Source organism: Triturus cristatus, chromosome 4_1 (assembly GCF_964204655.1).
Source record: "Triturus cristatus chromosome 4_1, aTriCri1.1, whole genome shotgun sequence".
Lineage (NCBI taxonomy): Eukaryota > Metazoa > Chordata > Amphibia > Caudata > Salamandridae > Triturus > Triturus cristatus.
The window spans coordinates 570,417,822-570,437,595 of NC_140585.1; the positions used below are offsets into that span (position 1 = coordinate 570,417,822).

Here is a 19,774-nt window from a genome sequence, read left to right on the forward strand (position 1 = left end):
CGACTATGGTGTTCCAGTAAGAAAACCAGTAGCGGTCCATGCAGGGAGTTCCGTGGGGCAGTGAGGCGGGGGAGGGGCAGGGTGTGGAAATGTAAACACCGGAATATGGATGAACGGAGGTAAGTGCACATTTAAATAAATAAACGAATTCCAAAATGCGATGTAGCGCGCGCAACAAAATTTGTTTTATTTATTTAAATGTGTACTTACCTCCGTTCATCCATATTCCGGTGTTTACATTTCCACACCCTGCCCCTCCCCCGCCCCGCCTCACCGCCCCACGGAACTCACTCCATGGACTGCTACTGAAGAAAACTATCATTCTTGTATACAAACCGGATAAACAACTTTGAAGTCTAAACTAGGAATACATAAAAAGTTGCTGACCAGGTCATGTCCTGTTGCATTTCAATAAGTGGCAAACAGAGAAACATATTCCAATTTAATAGTGAGATGACACTGCACTGAACTCACAGCAATGGGGCTGATGAAAGAGGGCCTCATAGATGAATATGTGATAGCCTCTGACTTTCACACGGGCAAAATATGTGTCCTTTTTTAGGTATCATAGATTTTGTACCTTAGGCTCCCCACGACCCTGTTGAGACAGTGTTATCAAATGCTGAAGACATATTGTCCTCTGGCCAGAGGAACATAGGGGCATATTTACGAGCTCCTTAGCGTTGCTCTTGCACCACGCAACGTGGTGCAAGAGTGAAGAGAATTAAAAAGGAGATTTATGAAGCCACGCAAGGCCACCTTGCGTGGCCCTGAGTGGCTTGAGAAATCTTGTGTAATGCAGCCCAGCTCAAATTGCTGTGTTGCATTACTCTGTGCTAGAGAGGCATTTCCATGGGCATTGCATTAATGCTCCTATGCTCCAGCCATGGATTTTGACACAGTCCCAGATTTACCAGAGCTGGTAGACCTGGGAATGAGCCAAAAACCTATGCCTCCCCACATGAGGCATAACGAGGAGAAATATGGCTTATTTCTCCTCGTTTTGTCCACTTTCTCTGTGTGCTGCATTCTGCAGCACACATAGGAAGAGAAAAAAGCCTCACTGGATTGCTTTTGTGCAGGAAGGTGTGCCGTCCTTCACATAAATTTTTCTACTTATAACGCACGCACCCTTGCACCATGGTGCAAAGGAGCCTGCGCCGGCGATAGGCGCCAGTGCAGGGGAAAAAAGGCAGAAATGCGCCCTATTGTCTTAAATATGGTGCATTCTTGCCTTTCCCTGTCGTGCAGCAAGGTGACTTGCTGAGCTGTGTGACTTGGCCTTAAATATGGCTCATAATGAGACCTGACAGAGTCAAGAGTGATCAGTCCACAGGAGAAAAATGTAGCTGTTCTCACATAACATCTGAAATGCAGTGGAAGATGAAGCCTTGTCGCATTGCAATTGAAGTTAACACATTCCATAGACTGTCACTATGTACACAGTTGGCTTCCATGTGCGGGATGGAAGGTGATGCATATGGACATAGGAAGAGTGAGCGCTGGCATAAGGCAGAGAGTAGCGCTATTGTTGTTGTTGACTACAGGACTTTGCATTTATGAATAGATGTGGCCATATCCTGGGCATAACTAAGACAAGGAGAATAGAAACTCTGAAGCAAGGTTCAGCCATCAGCAAAAATATGCATAGCTCTGATGGAGATGAACATGACACTAAATGGGCTACGGGTGATAATGCCAGTGGACAGTTTAGACATTGGACAGGAGTAGTGGGGTAGACATTGATTTAAAAAATGCTTACTTCAATCCCACATATATAACCTGACTTAGATGGTATCCGTGAGCGGCATAACTCAAAAAGAAACAAGCATTGGCATAGCCAATAGGTCTCGCTTTTGAGACCTTATAAGTGTTTACCCATGCAACAGTTGATGTTTTTGCACCATGGATATTGCGCTGCATAACTAAATACTTATAAGGTCCCAAAAGCGAGACCTATTGGCTATGCCAATGCTTGTTTAAAGGGGGCCTCGAAACGGATCTCTATTGGACTCTGTTTTGTGCCCTGGCACAGGCGGTCCGTTTTTTTCCGGACTGCAGTGACAGCAGGCACATCGATGTGCACGTGCTCACACTGCACACTTCTCGCTAGTGGAGAAGTTACGGCATGACGTAATGCCAGGTGAGCGGTGTAGGGGAAGGGAAATCCTTTAAAGAGAGTCGTTTTCTCTCTGGATTTCCCTTCTCTTTTTGGAACTCAGGAGCAGCAACATTGTTGTGGTGTCACCAGGGCTGTGAGTGGAAGCTTTTTCAACATTATATATAACAAGCCATAGTTGCTGTTTATTTATCTTATGCAACTAACAACGATTGACAAAGCCAATAGTCCTGACTTGTTGTAGGTATGATGTTACTTGTATCATATGTCTATATGCAATGACAGAAACAGCAAAATACAAGTTGGGTGGCACAGATTTGTAGCGTAAGTGTGGTTAAGCCACACCCTTAATTAAAATGGCCACGTCCCTTTGAGAGACCCCCCAGTTATTTAATTCCACTTAAAGCCCTGGGTACTGTCCTTGGCGGAGCATTACTCTCTCCCAGACCCACCTGGACATTTCTTCGCTTTCTTTTGGCGATGCGTCATGGAAACATCTAGGGGCATATTTACTATAATTTTGCGTTGGGGTTGTGTCACTTTTGTGGCACTGCCCCAATGCAAATTCATTTTTAGTATTTGCTAAGCCATGCAAAGCCACTTTGCATGGTTTAGTAAATACAGAGTAATGCAACGCAGCGCATAGTGCTGTCTTGCAGTCGGAAGGCGGTCTATGGGTGGAGCATGGGCGTTCCCATGCACCCACCCATGGATCTTGGCGCATTCCTGTATTTACTACACCTAATTAGACTGGAAATGTTTCAAAATGCTATGCCTTCCCAAGTGAGGCGTACAGAGGAGAAATAACTCTCTCCCATTCATGCAATGCAGCGCAGCAACTTGCCTTGATGCACTGTGTTGCATGAATTATAAGTAAATGTGACCCCTAGTGAAATTTCCTGTTTTCATGCTGCTAAAATACCTTACGAAGTTGTAGCCTTCACTGCTGTGTCCATGATCATAAGGTTATGAGTTCGAAGTCGGTAAGCTCAAATCAGCCTTTCATGCTCCCAAGGTCGATATGAGTACCAGTTTTGATTGCGTAATTGTTTACAAATGTACACTATGGTAAATTAATTGGCGTACGTGCTACATACATAGCCGACGCTGCAGCAGAACAGTTGCCCTAGTGCACGGAACCTGGGATCTGCAAATAAAGGTACGTGGCTCAAAATAGGCTGGTATTTCCAAAATGCTGACAGCAGTTGGAGACCAACAAAGCAGAAATGGAAGGTGAGAAATAGAGATGGAGAGGAAGGGCGGGGAAGGGAGCCCGAGTACAGTAGAGACGGTAATTACTGCATTGTTTTACATAATTGATGTGTTTATAATATCTGTACAACTTGTTAGGCACAACGAGAGGGAAGTGAGGGAGTCGGGCGGGGGAGATCACTGACGAGCCAGGGGGATGGAGGAGAGGAGGTCAGAGGAATCAGCGGAGGTGTGCAATCCAAGGCAGCTCTGGAAGGGGACAGAAGAATGAAAACGGAATGAGGAAAGCACAGGGTAGAGACGATGGATTAAGCGAATAAACAGAAACAAAACGAGCTAGGCGGGGGGGTGAGAGCAAGAGGAGACTGAAAGAATGTTTCAAGAGAAACAAGACAAGCCCGGCGGAGCGTGGCGCGCGCGCTTGGCGGGGGAGAGCATTCCAGGCGGGGGAGCGGACCCTTTGAAGTACGATGCCAAACGGACTGCATGGCGGCACGATGCATGTGATTGTGCGCGTGCTCGCCATGCAATCCACTTTTGGGAGCACTTTTGGGAGCCCCTTACTAGAGTCTCGCATTGCGATTGCTACGCAGTAGCTAGGCGAGACCTAAAAAGCGTATGCATTGCAACTACAAAAATATAGCTTTGACCTCAAAATGTCGGTGTGACTTGAACTTTCCATTTAACTGGAATGAAATAATTATGCGTAATATCCCTATAAGAATTGGATATTTTTTTTAATGAATATGAATGGCAACTATTGCTGAAGGCCTTAAAACACAGAAATGCCATTTTGGTGGTTGATTGTGGTCAAAACTGCAACCTATGTAATTTGACTGGTGAGATTTGCTCCTCAATGCACCTACCGAGACTCATAATTTAAATGCAGAGGAAAACTTTACTGGTAGGACTTTCCTTTTTATTTTCCAATATACTATAACTGTACAATAGTATTGATTAGTGTAAATTTCTTCTTGCTTTTTCACAAAAGAAATTCAAAAGGAATCCCGCTTTGGTGCTATATGTATTCATGCAACATAAACGTGTGCAAACATAAGAAAACGACTTACATGCGTAATGTTGTCACAAATACTGAATTACTTTGAAAAACAAGGACAGTACCTGTCGTGGTCTATAGAAAACAATGCAGTTTTGCAAAATCTATGTTTATCATCTCCTACTTAAGATGAACTGTTTTGAATTTTCCATCTTTTCATTCTTACCTGGTAAATGATCTGGAGATTTAAATTTGTAGGTGATGTTTCGACATTGAAGGATTTCTACTGTCAGCTGCTCTCCGTCTGTCTTCATTTCCTTTTTCAACGCAACTTTCATTTCACCCATAACCTGCGTTTTGCCTAAAAATTTAAATAAAAAAACGTTTTATTGTATCTGATTAGACAGCAAATTTAAAAGTTGCATGTCATTTTTAAGACTTACAATGCATACCCCACAGGTCAAAAAAGACTTCTGAATGTTTTGCATTCAAAACAATCTTTAACAAAAATCCTTAATCACGTTAGATAGGGTAGCTGGAAAAGATAATCAGTGCCTTTATAAAAAAAAATCATGCGCTTCACAAAAGAAGTATTTTATGATGAACTGCGAAATTCAAGTTAAATAATATGCATTAAGCTCCTCCTGAGCAGTTTGAGTTGACGGAACCCTTTTTAAGTGTACGTGCTGTAAGCCCAAAACGAGGCTCGATTGGAATTAAAGGTTACTCAGAAACACGGTTTTAAAAGAAGCAGGATTCCACGCTGGACAGCTAAAACCCGCTCTCGAAAGACCGACAGGACTTCATTTCACTTAGAAGCAGTACCCTCTGTACTGAGATCAGAGGAAGAACAGACAGCAGGGGACATCTGACATCATACAGAGCGATATCTCCGCAGGGAACAACACGCATGCGAGAGCGATTCTCATTAGATAATGCTTCCAAGAGAGCTCTCTGGAATTAACACAGACTAATTACTGACAGAGGCCTGCCTACACAGGGGCTCTGTGTGCTTTAACTGAGTCATCAGTTCGATAATTAGACATTGGAAGAAAGGTGAAGTTTAGACGCATGGACACAGTTTTCTTCGATTCCGCAACTTGAAAACAGTTCAGGAAACTATTACGGCACATGCGCCTGTGTTAACAGTTTACATTTTCCGATTCAGCCTTCTGTGTGGGTATAAAAAGCCCATCTTTTGCTGGTTTGCATGTAGGACCCTTGCTCTGCATAATTGTGTCAGAGTAGTGAGAGGGGCAAAGTCAGGGACTAAACTGAACCATGTACTAGGACATCACAGAATCTAAATTACAAAGCCGTTGATCCAGGTGGCACCACAGGAGATAGCGTTACAGAAGTGATATCACAATGTAAGGGATACAAATTACCTGAAAATTAATACAACTCTTTCACAATCTGGCTGAAATTGCCACAAATGTTAAAATCTCTCAAGTCCCCTTGGGAAAGTTGTCATTTTCTTACGTAAAACAACGGTGCCTTTCTACCAGTGTCCCGCTTGCATGACTGTGAATTAAACTGCTGTTGGGGTTTGTGCATTGCTTCCAGACAGTAAGACAAAGGAGACCTAGGTGTGAGGGGAGAGGGTCTTCCTGACAGCATGCTGGGAAGGAGCTGTACCCTGTTCTGATTACTTTTCAAATGGTCCTGTCTGAAACACTGGCACTAAAGGGAGTTCCTTCTGTGTGGATGTGCACCTTGTGAAAGAGAAAAATGCAGGCCCTCAGAGTGACATTAGACAGAGGCTTATGTAAGTTGACCCATTGTCCCATACTGAATGCTGTAGTGAATGGAAGCAAAATGGGAATGACACAACAACATACCAAAGTGTAAAGAGAGGTGGCTGAAAACTCATTTAATTAAGTATGATATATATATATATATATATATATATAATATTTTAGTGAAATCAAATATTCTTTGCCAATGACAGACAGTGCTTTATTTGTGGCTGTGTTCACTGGGGCTCGGCACCCACACTTAACTGTCAACACCGGGTCTTCTGGCAGTCTGCCACATGGTGGCACTAATTGTCTGATTTAGAGATAACCACAACAGTTGATTAATAATTAAAAATACATTAAGAATGACTATAATACCTGCTGCCCAAGCCATTCTTGCATCTTTGGGAACCTCGAATCATCTGAAATGTCACCCTTGTAGGAGTTGTGTGATAATTTGTAATTGTTTAGGCATTGTCGTTGACAGCATGGCTGGGGTAATGGGTAGTGCGAGCTGCGGTAGCCTCCTGACAAGGGCCCTGGCACTTATTGTTTTACAAATTAAGCACTGCATATACTTATGGTGTGGTGAAACTGTAAATGGCAATGCCAGACCTAACAAGGATCAGTCTAGTTTTCAAATGTATAACCCCTCTATGACTCCGATGGGTGACAATACGATGCTACAAATGCCCATCCAATATGTACAGTTTCACCACACCATAAGTATATGTTTCTTAACTGACAGGGACAAGGGCTCGATCAGAGCTGTTCAGATGTTTCTTTGTAACAGCATGAATTTGTAAATCCGTTCCAAATCTGGTATTCATTATATTACCGCAAATTTATTTAAGGCAGTGTTTAGTTTTAGCAGTATTACTGTATGTTTTAGCAGTATTAAGGCTGCAATGTTAGCACCAACATTGCTGATGCTAACAGGCGCTGCTTTTCCGGGGAGTAAATTGATATTACTGCATTTGTAACGCAGTAATGCCGCTTTGATTTAAATGGTGTTAAATGTGGACAAATTCCTTTCACACATTTAATACGATTTGTTAGGCATTCAACCTCTCCTGAAGGAGGGTCACACTGCGTGTTGTAGGCAGTAGTCTCTTGCTCATAACAAGACGAGACAAACAAATGAGCGAGTCTCCCATTTATTTCATTACACTGGTAATAATTGCAAAATTAAAATAAGAACCAGAAGCTGGAATGGTTGAACTCTGTCCTTGTCTCTTTTATCCAAGAACGAAAAGCATTTTACTCTTGGCATTCTGTGTATTCAGAGCTCATCGCTGAGTTTTGTTCTGGGAACCAATGGTAGTAAGACCTGAATAATGCAATGACCCATTTCTGGAGGGCTGAAATTACGTCTGTCATAATGCATTTTTGAGAAATCAGCTGTTCAAAAAGTGCCTTCGGAAAGAAATCCTTTATAAAACATTGCTTTTAACAACAGACTAAAGGACTTATGATACTGATATCTGAGGTTTTGTGACTATTAAGGCGCCTAAAATATGTCATATGAAGGCTAAAAGTGTATTTAGACAGATGTACTCCTGCGGCATCAACTTATCATTCAGCTTTTATGAGTTTTCATAAGTTGCGCAGTACATACACGGCCAAAACATTTCAGAATAAAGGGAAATACTTTGGCAGCCTCAGCATTGATTAAAATCTGCAACATACTTAGAAAATGTGGAAATGGGGTCTTTCCAATATACGACTCCTGCCTCTTTTAATGGACAAGCAAGAGTATCCAAAAGACACTCCGGTGTACCGGGAGAATCCCAAACTGGATCCCATTCACTATAATAAGATAGTCCTGAACAATCTCGGCAGTCCGACCACAACCTTGCCACCATACACGGGGGTCTTTAAAATGATTTTTTTCAAGAATTTAGGAGAGCCAAATTTGTACCTGTAACCTAGCTCCCCTTCCCCTACTAGCATGGCTTTGAACATGCAGCCGATCAATGAGTCATCCAGAGAGAGCAATAACATCCTACAGTTCTTTAGTTGATAGGCCCAACAGTACAGCTGAAAATCTGGTAGGCCCACCCCCCCTCGCTGAAGTTTGTGTCGAAGTTTTTTCCAGGATAACCAAATCGCTTTACTTGCCCAGATAAAGGAAGATATCTTGCCCTGGATTTTGAGAATGTCAGAATTTGCAAATTTTAAGGGGATGTTGTTAAAATGGTAAGTGTATTTTGGAAGGACAAACATCTTAATCAGATTGACTCGCCAATAGAGTGACAATGAGATACTTTGCCATTTTTTTAATAGGACATCGACCTCCTTTGATACTCTATCTAGATTGGTTTTTAGGAATTTGGGAGGGATCCTGAGTTATTATAACTCCTAAGTATCTAAGTTCTTTGGCAAAGTTCCCCTCCTGATCGACGATGTTCCAGGCCATGATCTCAGTTTTCTCATGTACTCTTTTGTACTAGGTGATAAATGTCATTCCTGGGAACATATTACTAGCAGTACCCTGTCTAGGTTCAAGTTCTATCAGCTCTCTTCCTGGTGCAAGAGTCAATGCTGGCCACTCTTGGAAGATAACAGTATGGAAAACAACCTTTTAGACCTAGCCCCTAGGAAAAAAGAAGTGGCGCAATGGTATAATCACCTCTTGGCAGAAACAGATAGAAATATGGAGCAGCCATACAGAGTCTGGGAGAACTACTTGCCGAGGGAGGAGCTGGAAACCTTATGGCAAGTATCTCTAGATATTCTTTACCCCCGATTAAATCTGCTGCACTCAGAAGAAATCACCTTTTCACACTCCACAGGATTTACTGGCCCCCACTTAAGATATCCAAAATAAAGGGCGGTGGAGAAGCGAGCTGCCTGAGATGCGGCCGCCAGAATGCAGATGAAGTCCACGTATTCGCTTCCTGTCCTAAGATACAAGAATATTGGACAAATGTGGGTAAGACTATCTCCAGGGCCCTAGGTAGCATCGTGGAGGTAAGCTCATCTCTCATAATATTTGGTTTTGCTCCTGCATTGGGGGGAGTATCAGACCCGAAAGGTTCCCAACAAAAACGGGTGTTTTACTTGATATTGCTGGCCAGGAGGGAGATCTGTAAATTGTGGCGCCAGATGATACCTCTCACTTGGAATGCTTGGCGGCATTCTGTTAGATATTTTAGAACGCTAGATCAAAGAGTAAATGTTTATAGAGAAAAGCCAGATAAGGTGCTGTTTTGAAATCTTTTGGATGATGCAGCTTCTGGTTGAGTTTAGGGATAAGACAAAGTTCCAATGATTAAAACCTCTGGTCAGCTCAGGTTGCATGTTATAGGTATTCCCCGTAAAGAACATCAGCTGAGAGTGGAACCACCAAGCTAATATGCACCAGAGGTGGTACAGGTCAAATGGGTGCTATAGCTACGGAGGTCATATGAGGAGAGTAAAAAAAAAAAGAAAATGTGGAAACAGGAGGAAATGCAATTCACACCTCCAACCCTTACTTTACCTATGTGAGACATGGGCTAAAATGCAGAGGAAGTGCAGGGACTCTGCGATCACACGAGGGTTGGTCAGACTGCATTTATTATCGTATGTTCTCCGCTTCCCACCCGATAATGGATTCAAATAGTTTTTTCCTTTTCCCTTAAAGTTGAACATCTTGGGTCTCTCAGCAAGGGGAAGTTTTAAGTGCCCTCAAGTGCCTCCTCTCTTCAAGAACTTCATTTCACTTTTCTTCGAAGGAGCCTACTCCAAGATTTTGGGGGGCCCAGGACCAAACACATTTGGGGGGGGGGGGGTGTTCGGAACATCTACAAATTTATTATCCAGTTTCAGTGCTTTCATACCCTCTTAGGTCAGTTCAATTGCAGTGCACGCAATAGGCCCAAACGGGAATCGTGGATGTATTTTTTGACAATTTCGACTTATTAAGTGGTGCAAATTGCACACCCCATGTGAACTCCCGGCTAATAGGAAGAGTTGCAGTGTACTAGAACATATTGAATTATAAGAGCTACAACTAGAGTTTGTCAAATATAGAAGACAGATGTGAACATCAGGTAACTTGAAATGTAGGCATTTTTTAAATATAAATCGTTTAAGAAACAAGCATTTGCAATGCAATAGGTCTCGCATTTACTCGAGTTTGATCTATTGCCATTGTAAATGACATTGCCTTTTATTTATGTGTTGATTTTAAAACATAAATAAAAGGCATTGTTATTTTCAATGCCAATAGCTTAAACTCTCGCATATGGAGACCTATTGCATTGCAAATGCTTGTTTCCTGGGACATTGAATAAGAAGCTGCAGGGGAAAATGAGAAATTACCAGGGAATCAAACTCAAAAATACTAATTAAACCGGTTATTCTTCATTACTCAGGGCATTATCAAGCTTCAACCAGAAGTTCCTATTTTTCCTGCACCAACAGGTTTAACATGACCACCAGTCTTATTAATAACTCCAGAGCTACGAAATTAACACTACTTTTGCCTAAGCACTCGAATGAGGTCCCAAGCACATGAAACGCCTTGATTGTCCTCAAATGAAATTTCAAGATGAATTATATTTGTGTTTCTTCACTTTTGCCCACTCCTTAACGATAGAACGTCATTCCTGTGACTGCCATTATTTTTAATATCTGTGACTGAAAATAAAGCGAATACCAATCAAAACAATGCTCAATGTAAGACATTCACCAAGATAATTTAAACAACGAAATATTACTTTTATGCAGACATCTTTACTTTATTTGGCCCACACTGTGCACAGTGATGAGACATAACATAAACAAACAGAAGGAAGGAAGCTCAGAATTACAGCTGCTGCCGCTTCCTGTCCGAGACTTTCCTGCAGCTGTGAGTAATACTGCCCCACCGGCAGGTACATCGTTCTTTGCAGCACTGTGTTTTCGTATGGCGGAGCAGTGGGATTTCTCTACCACTCTCTCCTCACCCGTAACCCTGCTGACAGCTGTAAATTACATCGCGCATAAGTCATTGTGGGTTACTTACCAAGTTTCTGCATGCGGCGCGAAGGTGTACAAAAGCTAAGAGTTGCATAGTGTTTATGCGCAAAGTTCAACACAGATCGAATATCACTGACGGTCTGGGACTCCTTACAGTCATTAATACACCAAGAATATATTTTTCTGGACAATACTTCTTATGAAGGGCCACTGCTTGACTTCTTATCTTTTTCATGGGAAAATGAACCAGACAGCAACCAGTGTTGCACGCGCACTACAGAGGAGCCGACGCGGGAATCGAAACCAGTGGTGCGTGCACACCACAGAGAAACAGGGGGAGGGAGCGCGGCAGTGAGGCGAACGCGCGCTGCTGCGCGTGCTGGCCACCGGTGGGAATGGGCGGAGTAAAGGCGGGACATGCGCCCGCCTTTGCCCAATTGCGTGCATTATTTTTATTAAAAAAACACGCTAAACCCAATGGCAGCCGGCGAAAGCCTGATAACACGCAAAAGCGTGTGAGCAGCTTTCAGCACCCCATACAAAATGGCTCTCTGCGCGAGCAGTGCTACGCACTGCAATGCAGGCGCGAGCCCTAAAAAGGGGTATGTATTGCAGCTTTCTCAGACTCATTTTATTTTAATATAACTGCAAGCATACTTTAAACATTAGAATCCCCTACAAATGTTTAGGTAGAGTTTTTGGGCATCCACACAGATGTCTCAGAACCCGACTATAAAAAACTGAGGGCCAGATAAGGCAACGCAAGGCGTCAAGCATAGTTACTTTCCTGCATTGCCTCAACTGGAGAGAGCAGAACTGCATATCAACACACAAAGAACGAAGGGGAGAGAGGTACTGCTCCTTTCCATACTCCCCGTCATAAACGCACTATAAACACAAAATGAGGAAAAGGAGGAAGAGACGGGCGTCCAAAAATACCACTCCTCTCTTGGCAAACGTGGGGTTGTTCAAAACATACAAAGGACGGGCTAGTAAAACAAATATTCCAACCATGGAATCACCAATCCATAACAACAATTTACAAAGGGAGCGCATGCACTTTGGCGCTGAACAGCAGTGGCAAAGTGCCCAAAGCATCTAGACCAGCAAAACAGAGTCCAACACACAGCAAAAACACAGGAGGTAAAGGCAAAAATACAGGGGAAACCCTCTCCAATGATGCCAGGTCTAACACCGTCCCTTCTAGACAGTCCTAGCCTCCGAGGCAGGTTGTATCATCAAGTGGGGTGATGTTCACAGACCCCACAGATGTGGATGGGACACGTTCCCCACTGACACCATTTCTGAGATAACAGTAACCAATAAAGGGCCAAACCAACCTTACGGGCAACAATGGCACAGTCCAATCAGGGTTAACACCAAACCTGCACGTTTATTAGACTGCAGCGATCTTTGGCAATCATGTCTGTCAATGAGGAGCGTCTATCAGCCGAGTCAAATAATTCATATGACAACACTGTGTACAGAGGCATGGTGCTGAACTTAATGAGGCGTGAAAATGTCTGACTCTTGCGGTAAAGCTGTAATTTGCCTTATAATGCATTATTCTAACCCCTAATGCGTGACACATGGCCGGAATGACAGCAATATCAGGAAAACAAAGCACTTCTAACTCCTTTCTGCATTATTAGTGTCCCTGCCCTACTAGCAGTAAGGTGATAAATCAATCAGAAGTGATGTTTTTGTGTGGAGAAGTTTATTCATAAACTAGTAAGTGGTTTTGGCAAGAGACTGATTATTTCATCATCTAATTGTACTCTCTAAATATTTTTTTAACGGTGTAAACGCTTGAGCACTTCTCTCATCTCATCACATCCGCATATTACACTGCTCTGAGATAGTGGAAATCAAACAATAGGGCAAATAAACTGTGAAGGGCATGTGAACAATGATAGGTAAAGAAGCACATGACAGTAGGAGATAGTGATTTTGGTGGAGAGGTGTTGACTGGCATAAGAGAAGTTAGGTATTTGACACTAACCCAAGAGAATGCCTGAAACAGGAGAGAAATTGAGATGCCAATGAAACAAAAATGAAGGGGAACGGTGTTGCACCCTAACAACCTAAACCATTTTGAAGGTTATAAACATTTTAATCCATTTTTTTAAAATTAACATCACACACACACCAATGTTCTTCGCTCATTTCTCAAATTTCTCAACAAAAAAGTCACTCATAGTGTCACACGTGGGACATAGAAATATCACACAAAACCATGTCACAAATAAACGTAAATGTGTCTTATGTGAGCAGTTTGAAGATTTGAGCTCTTCATCCACAGCTGTCGAATCGCCTTATGCCATGTGTAACACTCTGTGAGCCCTAATTTTGAAATATGTAATTTCTGATATTTCTTTCTTTCCATGTTCTTCATTGCTTGGTTTTGCTTGTGAGAAAGTGTCACTCATAGTGTCACACATTTGGATGTTGAATGTCACTCATAAGTACACTGAAACGATGGAAAAGTCCCAAGTAAGCAGTCTGAAAACAGGGCAGCTCTGCTAATCCCTGGTGAGAATGAATTCAAGCAGTTTCCTCAATATTGCAATAGTTATAGAAAAGCTGCCTTTAGAAGATACAAAGTGCAGCATTTCAAAGGTTAAATGATATTCTTTGCGAAATCCCACAAAACAACTGCATTTTCAACCAATAAAGGACAAAGGCTTGTTCTAACTTTCCCTGCCCACTGTACCAGAGCCTTAGCAATTAATCAGCGCTCACGATACTGTGGGCAGGCATTTTCTCCTTCTAATATTGGTGGCATTGATTAATATTGCACAGCGGAGAGCGCCAGACAACAGACATAAGTCAGAATGGGTTATCGCCGAGCATACTGATGATTTAAAGGCAGAGAGCGATGCTGAAAACAGGCGGGTAAAGGACAAAGCCATTACTTTAAAAATCTCTTAAGAGAGAGGACAGGCACCGTGTTGTTTAATACCAGCAGCATTCCTCCGGAGTCAGCAGCCGGCCAGCCAGTACATTTTTATAAAATAAAAATGCATCCAACGAGGCAGCTTAGACAGAGAAAATATGGATTTTGAAGTTTGGTAAGGGGTTCTTGGTTTCAAAGAGGTACGAGCCGAAACTATTTAAATGTGTAACGAAGTTGGAGATCAATATTCATTACATCAACTCACAGGACGCTGCAAAATGGCCGAATGCTTTCAACTAAAGGCTTCGCTGATTGCAATTCAACCCATTATCATACTTTATTTTTTTGAGGTCTAAGGCAATAAACACGGCCAATCGCTGATTCTTCTTTGCAATTATTTCTAAATCCAGGTTCTATCCTTAGGCGACCTTGGCAGGGGAAGAAAAGGGAAATGCACCTCCAGACTTTTCAATCGATGCGCTCCTTTAAGTCAATGCACCTAGGCTCCCGGACATTGATTTCCACTGCATTGAAGGCCAGGGATAGGATAAAGTGTAAATGTTGAAATGATTCAGTTCAAGCCAGGTACTTGCAGAGTACAGGATAAGATGGTCTCCTGGGCCTGGGGTGAGTTAGAGAAGATGTTGGCTAATTTCTTTGGCTACACAGAAAAAATGCGGACTGGTTTGTACTATCCAACGTGAAGGAGTAAAGCAGTGCCCCCATATATCAAAATTTTACACTTAAGATACTAGACTAATACATTCAAAAGTTAGAATATTGCAAATAGATCTGAATTTAGGATCATTACGTGCAGTGCAGGCCTTTAAGTGGGCTGGGTCTGAGACCATGCCAATGCAAGTAGGCATGTCCTCTACTCACCCATCGACTTGTTTGGACCAGTCTGCTTTAGCTAGCGCTTAAAGACTTGCCAATCACGTTTTGGATCAAACCAGAGCATAATTTCAAAGTCACAATCATGCTATGGTCTAAAAGGCACATTTGATGGTTTAAACAGTTCTTCCACTGAAGGCCACAGACTGTGCAACATCCAGGCCCTGCAACGAAGGCACATTGTTTTCAAGGGCACCGGGGTGCTGCAAGTGCAGGGAGCAGACGGATACCAACACCCACAGTAAGACAAGGCATCCCTGCTACAAGTACAGGCAGCAGACGGATACCAACACCCACAGTAAGACAAGGCATCACTGCTACAAGTACAGGCAGCAGGCAGATACCAACACCCACAATAAGACATGGCAGGTGGAGATGGGTCAGGGGCAGAATCTAACAAGCATTTGCAATGCATTAAGTCTCGCATTTGCGAGAGTTTCAGCTATTGACATTGTAAATAACAATGCCTTTTATTTATGTGATTTGAAAACCCACAAGCTTGTGTAAACACGCACTTTGCACTTATAGTCCTTGCTTACGATAAGCAAGGCTGGCAGTAAAAGAGGTGCAGTTACTGACAGCCTTGCTTCTCGTAAGCAACAACTATAAGTACAAAGTGCGTGTTTACACAAGCTTGCGGGTTTTCAAATCACATAAATAAAAGGCATTGTTATTTACAATGTCAATAGCTTAAACTCTCGCAAATGCGAGACTTAATGCATTGCAAATGCTTGTTAGATTCTGCCCCCGACCCATCTCCACCTCCAGACCGAGCCTCTGTGTTTTATTGAAAAGTATTATGTCTTATAAGCTGTATGTTTCTTCCTGGTTGGGCATGTTGGATAACCATGCACTAATCTCATATAATACATAGAGTTGGGGCGACAGGAAAGCAAGGCGACCATAAGCTCAAAAGCAGAGTTAGTTCTCTCAGCTTGTGAAATTTGAATGCACTGCTGTTTGTGCAGCAGCAATAACCAAACACGAATGGTGAATATTTATGTGCTAATGCAATAACCTGTACCTTTTTCAAACACGAATGTGCAAATACAGCAACCTATACTTTTTAAACACGAATGGTGGCTATTAATGTGCAAATACAGCAACCAGTAATTATTGACATCAGAACATCCACTGTACATCTATAGACACCACCTGGTCTGCAGCTGATGCCGGCCCATTGCTTACCTCACACTGCACATGGATACTCATGGACCAGCACACACGGGCCCGCACAGGTGCAGCACATGGGCATGCCTTGCACAGCAGGGCATGTGTATGGTGTCCCTATATGTATCCCCATCTCATGTGGGGTACCTTTGTCGGGTCCTGACTTCCTAGCCACCAGCAACTGCATTATGGAACTTAACAGACTTGCCTTTCTAGTTATGTCTGTCGGAGAGGCTGACAAGCCCAAACATACAGAGAGAAGTTGACTAAAAAGCTTAGAATTCCTGCAGATGTTGTACAAATAGCTCCCAAGTGACTCCATGTCATAGTCAGTCATTTTTTTATAGTACTTGTACCGACTTTCAGCTCATTTCCAAACACTTTTGATTAAACCAGGTATGGGAACTGTAGAACATGAAAAGTGTTTTGTCCAAGATCACACATCATTGGTAAAGTGGGAAGGCATTATTAGAAGGGCCGTCTCCTTGAGCCACAATTGTCAAGCTAATACAAGTCGGACTTTCTGTAAATGAAATCTCTGTTGAAGGATTCAGTCATAGACTGCGAATTTATAACATCCGGGGTATTTAAGATGTAGGATACATAAAACTAAAAGTACCAGGATGCTTCGAGAAAAACAGACGTGGGCGAGCTATGCATATCTGACATGGGGAAACTGTCTGTGCTCGTGGCTCATTTGTAAACACCATCTCGAGCACACAGAGAGGTACAAATCGGAGCAGCTCGCATAATTCCCACTCAATGTGGAGCGCCTTAAACAGTGACGCATCGTCCGCGCGTGGCTAGATGTGTGAGTGAAAGAAAGGTAGAGGTGAAAGCTTGGCGGCAGCCCAGCTGGATACTGGTAGACGAGCTGGCTTCAGTGCAGATGTAGGGTTTAATATACAGAACACTAAAGCATGCTTCAAACACTGTAAATAACAGGTTCTTCGTTTAAGCCAACTGAATTTACTCATGTAATTGCTCTTGAAAGGATGAAAAGAAGCGCAAGGGTAGTTAATTTCACTACTGACCTAGGATTTTAATTTAAGAGCCTCAGACATGCTACTCGATTACCACCATTACTAAAGGCCAGCCCTCCTCCTCAGAAGGATGAAAGGCTGAGTCGACCCAGGGGGATTCAAAACACTGACTTGCAAAAGGATCTCAGCAATGAGCGGTTAACCCATGCTGCTACGTTAGAGGCGCCATCTTACCTCCTCCATGCTGAGCGGCATGCAGATCCGAAATTCCTTCTGCAGCATCTCCGTCCACAGTCATGCTGTTCATGCAGTGGCACTGGCTCCAAAAGATCCAAAGTTTATCTCAAACAATCCCCATTCCTTGGCTCACATCGCCGGCAGGGGCTGTTGCCAGCACACCTTTTGCACTGGGAGTGGAAAACTACTCCTACTGTACTCAGACCAACAGGAACTTTAACCCCCTCGCTGGCCAGGAACCTGCCTTCAGGGCGGAAGGCAAGGAACCAGCTCGGAGTGTACATTCCGGAACATGCGAGGCGGTGTTTATTTGTAAATTTTTATAATTAAAAAAAGAGTTGGGTGAGCCTCGCGCACCCACCATTATTAAGTATTTTAGATAAATGAGACTTGATATTTTAAATTAAGAAAGTGTCTGGAGAAGGCGAGGGCTAGAATGGACCGTGCCGCCATTATGGCAGTCACACTGTCCCCGGCGAGGAGTAGGGGGGGGGCCGCATCAGCAAATGACGCGGCGCTCGCTCCTCCCGCATTATCCAATGGGTGAGGCGGCCTCTTTTGAGCCGGAAGCACTTGGTGCTTCCGGTTCGAAAACGTTCAGCCTGCGCCCAGGTAGACCGGTCTGATCCGGTTAGCCTGGGGGCGCCCCCCTTAAAAGGGGGCTGTGGGGAGCAGAACAGTCTCTTGTTCTTGATCCCCACAGGAACATCCACCGGGCCGGCGGCGGGCTCGTAATCTCTTTTCTTTCCCACCCACCATCCCCTAAGGCAAGTATTGTTGGAAGGTTGTTTGTTGTTTGTGTGTTATGGATAACTATCTTTTGTTCCCCTTTTTTCGAATTTATTTGCAGGTGTTGGAAACGGCCCTTTTTGCAGGGTTAGCCAGGGCTGGTGATTCAAATGCTACTAGTGGGCTGCAGCACTGATTGTGCCACCCACAGGAGTAGCGCTAAAATGATGTCTTAGGCCTGCTTGCAGTGCCTATGTGCAGTCCAGGACTGCCATGTCGACCTGGCCAGTGCACCCACTGACCAGGCCTTATCCTTCCCTTTCTGTACATGTCAGGCATCCCTATGGTGGCCCTAGGTACCCCCCTGGGCTGGGTGCAGTGTATCTGAAAGGTAGGGCATGTACTGAGGTGTGTAACATGCCCTGGTAGTGAATTACAGCCATCTTAGTTTTTCACTGCTGAGAGGCTATCTTGCCCATAGGATAGAATGGGGAAGGCTGTTTACATGCCTATATTCCCATAAGGGCAAGATAGAAAATCCAAGTTTGGTATCTTTGTGTTCAGAATTTAATTATACATCTTTTTAGCAAGATGGTTTTTAAATTCACTGTGTGAGAATAGCACTTTTTAGAAAGTAGCTATTCTCCTGTTTAACCTTCCTGTGTGCCTGTGTGCTGGTTGGCTGACTGGTGTCATGTGATGGGCTAGGTGGCTCCAGGTGCCTGGATGAGTCAGCAGCAGGGTGAATAGGGAGATCTGCTTTAGATGGGTGGGAGGAGTAGTCCCTGGGTTTGAATAGGGCTGCCCCTGCCAGCACAAAGCTGGCTCCACCCCCTGCTGGCCAGGCTGAGGACTCTGCCTCTGCTGGCACAAAGAAGGCTCCACCTCCTGCTGAGCGTCTAACGACCCTGCCCCTCACTCTGAAAGGAACCAGGTGCTCCAGAGCAGAGCACACCCAGGAACCGGTTTGAGCAGGGGAATCCCCCCACTGGAACAAAGAGAGACAAAGACTTGGAGGGGTATAAGAAGAGGACCCCAGACACCTAAACTTTAGATCACTTTGGAACTAAGAAGAAACCTCTGCCAAGGAGAAAGCTGAAAAGCACTGAAGAGGAGAAGACTGCCTGCTTGCTGTTTTGCTTTGCTGCCAAGGAGAGGGGAAGGACTTTGCTGTGTCCCCTTCTTTTGATTCTGATCTCCAAAGGCCTGAGAAGAGCTGGCTCCCTGTTAAGAAGTCCCAGGAACAAAAGGACTTCACCACCAGCTCCCCTGGAACACTGCTGAGAGAGTTCTGACCTGCCTTGGAGTGCTTGCCCAGTCTTGGGGCCTCAGGAGGTCGTTTTGCTGTGTTTTGGGAGCTGGGAAGCAGAAGCGTGAAAAAGAGCAACTGGTACCCAACGCATCATCCGATTGCGTGTCGCAAGAACGAGAGTGCGTGGAAAATTTCATCGCGGCACCATCGCAACACGCAGGGTCCCCGCATCGCCGAGTGCGTCGAGCATCGTCCCGAAGCGTGAAGATTCCTGACATTGCGAGGGTCGTCGCAGAACCAGTTTGCGAGCCGCACCACTGCCGGTGCGTGAAAGTCTCCAGTCATCGTGTGCGTCGACGCAGAGTCCCGTTCTGTGGCGCATCGAGAGTTGCGGCGCTGGAAGTCAACGCTGCGCCGCGCATCGCGCCACATCGAAGCGTGTCGCATCGAACCTGTGCGTTAAGCTTCCCCCTAAGAAACCTACGCAACAAAAGCCAAAGTCATCGCATCCTCCCCCTACAGATCGGAGCCGGCGCATCCACCTCTGCTGCGTGAAGCAGGGCTGCTGCAAAGCCTCCCCAGGATCTCAGGAGTATCGC

General features: G+C 44.1%; 1 protein-coding gene across 5 annotated transcripts in view; it reads right to left on the reverse strand.

Annotated features, from left to right (window-relative positions):
• PCLO (piccolo presynaptic cytomatrix protein) overlaps positions 1-19,774 on the reverse strand; it is a 1,384,288-nt gene that overhangs the window by 73,867 nt on the left and 1,290,647 nt on the right. For all 5 annotated transcript variants that reach the window (XM_085652900.1, XM_085652897.1, XM_085652899.1 and 2 more), the window contains one exon: positions 4,555-4,689. In XM_085652900.1, coding sequence (XP_085509026.1) covers positions 4,555-4,689 — 135 coding nt within the window. The remainder of the gene's footprint in view (positions 1-4,554; positions 4,690-19,774) is intronic.